This window comes from Myotis davidii, unplaced genomic scaffold, assembly GCF_000327345.1.
Source record: "Myotis davidii unplaced genomic scaffold, ASM32734v1 scaffold185, whole genome shotgun sequence".
NCBI lineage: Eukaryota > Metazoa > Chordata > Mammalia > Chiroptera > Vespertilionidae > Myotis > Myotis davidii.
This window is the reverse complement of record NW_006297811.1, coordinates 4,009,964-4,014,638: the sequence shown is the minus strand read 5'-3', so window position 1 is coordinate 4,014,638 and position 4,675 is coordinate 4,009,964. Positions and strand designations below refer to the sequence as shown.

Here is a 4,675-nt window from a genome sequence, read left to right as displayed (position 1 = left end):
TTTCCTTCAGCTAAGTAGATTTTAAAAACAGGTTTTAATTAGTTTTAACCACCTGTGTTAAGTGTTAAATGGTCAGCAGCCATTTCAGAGGGCATGGTATTCACATTTTTAGGACATAACCACAACTATTTTGGTTGCAAAATAATTACTAATTTAATAACTACTGAGTATGTGGTCTTTTATAACTCAAAAGCCATAGGTTGCATTAGAATTCACTCTTGGTGTTTGTACATTCTTCAGGTTTGATAAATGTATGACTGTATTTACCTCTGTAGTATACAGAATAGTTTCACTGCCTTAGGAATCTCTATGATCTGCCTATTCATCCTTTCCTCCCTTTTAACCACTGGCAATTATTGATATTCCTACTGTCCATAATTTTGTCTTTTCCCAAATGTCATATAGTTGGACTCATATAATATGTAGCTTTTAAAACTTACCTTCTTTTAGGTATATGCATTTAAGGTTTTCTCCAGGTTATGGCTTCTTGGCTCATTTTCTCTTAACATTGAATAATATTTCATTGTCCGAATGTACCACAGTGTATCCATTCATCTACAAAAGGATTTCTTATTTCCAGATTTTGGCAGTTAGGAATAAAGATTCTGTACATATCTACACGTTTTTGTGTGGATGTATTTTCAACTCATTTGCGTAAATGATGAGTGTAATTTGCTGGATCACTGGATCATATGGTAAAAATATGCTTAGTTTTCTAAGTAGCTGCTCTGCAAATTGGTTATTCCATCTTGCCTTCCCACCAACAATGTTCCTGTTGCTTCATATCCTCAACAGCATTTGGTGGTGATAATGTTTTGGGTTTTGGCCATTCTAATAGGTGTGTAATGGTATCTCACTGTTTTAATTTGTAATTCCCTAATGACATGATGTTGAGCATCTCATCATATGCTTACTTGCCTTCTGTATATGTTCTTTGGTGAGATGTCTATTCAGTTTTGTGCCCAGCAGTCAAGCTCCTTGGTATATACCCAAATGAGTTGAAAACTTAAGTCTTTTTAAAATAATTCTGATATTCTTCTAATGGATTGTGACTAAAGTTAACTTTGCAGGATGGGTGGTGGCATTTTGAAAATTGAACTCTGGAAATATACAGGGAGTTTCTGTTTTTTTCTTAAATTTCAGGTAAAAGTGCTGTTTGTACGCAACCTTGCCAATACTGTAACAGAAGAGACTTTAGAAAAGGCATTTAGTCAGTTTGGGAAACTGGAACGAGTGAAGAAACTAAAAGATTATGCTTTTATTCATTTTGATGAGCGAGATGGTGCTGTCAAGGTAAGTAACGAGGAATTGTTATAGGCATGTAAAGTAGACTATTCTAGAATCAGAATGTTTTTTTAAAAATTGAAGGGAAATCTGGTCAGGTAATCTACTCATACTGTATTGTCCTTAGCAAATTGTGCAACTCACTAAACCAAGTAAAAAAGACAGTCAGTTGAAGGGCTGGATCTTTAAATAAAATCTAACCTATTTAATCTTTTTAATGTTAATGGTAAATGGTTTTACCCCCCTCACACACACTCATGCTCCCCTCCCACTGTTGTCCATGTCCATTGGTTTGGCCTATATACATGTATACAAGTCCTTCGGTTGATCTCTTCCCCTTACCCCCGCCCTCCCCTACTTTCCTTCTGGGGATTGATAGACTGATAGCTGTTTCTCAGTCTTTGGATCTGTCCCTTTGGTAAATGATTTTTTTTTTAACTTCAAATGGGTCATAATTGTTTTGAAGGCCTTATATTGATCAATATGTAATTTTTTAAGGCTATGGAAGAAATGAATGGCAAGGACTTGGAAGGAGAAAATATTGAAATTGTTTTTGCTAAGCCACCAGATCAGAAAAGGAAAGAAAGAAAAGCCCAGAGGCAAGCAGCAAAGAATCAAATGTAAGTAAAAGTTGTATGCATTTTAATTGTTGGTAGATTAACTGGTGAATAATAGGTGGTGCTCAAACCTGTTAGATCCGTAACATGTCATTACCTTTTAAAGAAACTTGAAAGCTTTGAGGCACAGAGAAATGCCAAGAACCTCAAGAAATGTTTATTGCGCTCTTGCTAATGACCATAATGTGAAAATAATCATAATTCTAAATAATTGGAATTTATATAATAAGTGAAAGTATTTCTTGCCGAGGTTCTTGTTCCAGCATTAAGAAGGGTTCAGGAAATCTGGAGTAGGTTGTGCGTAGATTAAATAGGAGTCCAGAAACGAAGCATAATTTTGAAAGGCATTTGGGGGTCAGAGGAGCCTAGTTTAAGGGAAACTAAGATCTAAGTTCTAAGGCAGTGATGGCGAACCTATGACACGCGTGTCAGAGGTGACACGTGAACTCATTTTTTTGGTTGATTTTTCCTTTTAAATAGCATTTAAATATATAAAATAAATATCAAAAATGTAAGTCTTTGTTTTACTATGGTTGCAAATATCAAAAAATTTCTATATGTGACATGGCACCAGAGTTAAGTTAGGGTTTTGCAAAATGTTGACATGCCGAGCTCAAAATGTTTGCCATCACTGTTTTAAGGTCTCCTCGTCTCAGGACCTCATGCTTTTTATTAACACAATTTGTCCTGGGGCGAGGCAGCGTGTGCAGTCCTGAGCGGGCAAGTGCGTTCCATTAGCGGCCGGCCCAGTGCTCGCACGTGGAGGTGAAGTCATCAGAGCTCGCTTTCCCGCTAGCCTGAGCCCCCCCGAGCAGCTGGGGATGAGCTGGGAATCCCAGCGGCCTGACAGCCATCCTGGTCCTCCTTCTACCCACCCCAGTTCCCCCGTTCACCATCACTGATCCATCAACCCTGCAGGCTGGTGGCGAGGGACCAAGAGGTCAGCCATTCCGCTGCTTGCCAATCCCCAGTCCTGCTCTGCCACCACTCACCCACTTCCTCGTGGTCCCCCCGCTCACCTGCAGACGAGGGGTGGGGACCGAGAGGTGGTCAATGCACCTCACGGAGACTTCTCGAGCGGTCGGTCGTTCCGGTCTTTACACTTATGATCCCCTGGCCTTTTATTATGATTGGTTGGTAATTGATTTATAAGGATGAAAAGGGCGTAATTGCTATTTATAGCAAGAACAGTAATTATTGTACTTCTATACATATATCAGGCCAGTATTATGTCCATTGCCTCTTACAAAATAAGATATCTATTTCTGCAGTTGGTTGTACAGTTAATGCAAATTGGCAAGTTCTGAGCCTCAGTATTCAGTTTTAAAAGGGGATCAGATTAAATTATGTAAGATGCCTTATACCATGATTATCTAAGTGATCTATCTATATTCTAGAACTAAAGAAACATGTTCTTTATACTTGGTGGTAGTATAAAGAAAAAAGACAGCAAAGATTTTCAAGGGTGGGGGAGCTAATGATCTATATCTCAAACCCCTAAGTATACTCTATGCAGTGAACAAAACTTTCATATCTCCTTCAGAAGATAGTTAACTGCTTTTGGCTTATTGGAGTAGTGGCAGAATATAAGTGTAGGAGAAATATATTTAAAAAAAATATTTGAAAAGGAGAACAGGTCAAAGGGATTTCCTGCCTGTGATGCTTGCACTTTAACTTGCTGTAGCATTCAGTGATTTTTTTTCTTTTAATTTAAACTACAGCATACATTCCTATTTATTCCTCATTGTGTTCCTTTGAGTTGAGTACTCTGTTACCCAGTTTGAGATGAGGAAACAGGCATAGAGGTCAATTTGCCCAAGGTTAGTCTACACAGCTAGTAAGTAGTGGAACTGGATTTGAACCAAGGCAGTCTTGCTGCAGGTTTATCACTCTTTTTCACTATACCAGGGTTTTAGTTTGTACTACAATTATTTACATTTTGTACTGGTTAATTTTTGGTTATGAAGGCTGTCTTGTGCACTATAGGATCCTTGGCCTCTTCCCACTAGATGTCAGTAGCACCTCCCCCAAATTGTGACAGCTAAAACTGTCTTTAGACCTTACCAAATGTCCCCTGGGGGCAAAATTATCCACAATTTGGAATCACTGCACGACTGAATGCTGTTATCATATATTTAGAGATAGAATAAGGTAATTTATCAATTGTTAAGGCATTCATCACAGTGCAACAAAATGAACAATAGGAGCATTTTTTAATAATTCAGTTGGAACAGGACCTTAATGAATTGAGTGTAAAATACATGATGAATAAACATAATCAAGAATGAATTATTCTCATATGAAGTATTTTTTTACTCATTTTTTTTGGATTATCAGAGGTTCAAATAAAATGATAAATGCTTCTAAGTTGTAAAGAACTATGTAAAATTGTACTGTACTATTGGGAACTGAATTGGAATTTTTAAGGATATTTAGCTTTTTTAGATTGTATCTAAGCATATGTTGATTTTTTAATGTTTTCTCTTAAATAACTTTGAAACTAAAATTTACAGATTTGTTTTTCCCCTCACAGCTGCATATGTTTGCCATTAAATAGTAGTGATAACTTAGATCTAGCCACAAAGATTTTTTCCCAAAGGGTATCAGAGCCTATTTTAAGTGGGATTTTTAGTTTAATAAAAAGGATATTTGGTAGTGCTGAAATTCAATTATTTCTTACATTTGTGTTCACAGTGAAAATACCACTTAGAGAACAATGGAGAGTTTTTTGGGGGCATGTTCCCCCACTCACTTGAGCCGGAAACCCAGGCATG

General features: G+C 37.2%; 1 protein-coding gene across 8 annotated transcripts in view; it reads left to right on the top strand.

Annotated features, from left to right (window-relative positions):
• SYNCRIP (synaptotagmin binding, cytoplasmic RNA interacting protein) overlaps positions 1-4,675 on the top strand; it is a 30,815-nt gene that overhangs the window by 21,370 nt on the left and 4,770 nt on the right. For 7 of the 8 annotated variants that reach the window (XM_006773471.2, XM_015570313.1, XM_006773473.2 and 4 more), the window contains 2 exons: positions 1,144-1,293; positions 1,783-1,904. In XM_006773471.2, coding sequence (XP_006773534.1) covers positions 1,144-1,293; positions 1,783-1,904 — 272 coding nt within the window. The remainder of the gene's footprint in view (positions 1-1,143; positions 1,294-1,782; positions 1,905-4,675) is intronic. The other variant, XM_015570314.1, reaches the window with a different exon arrangement.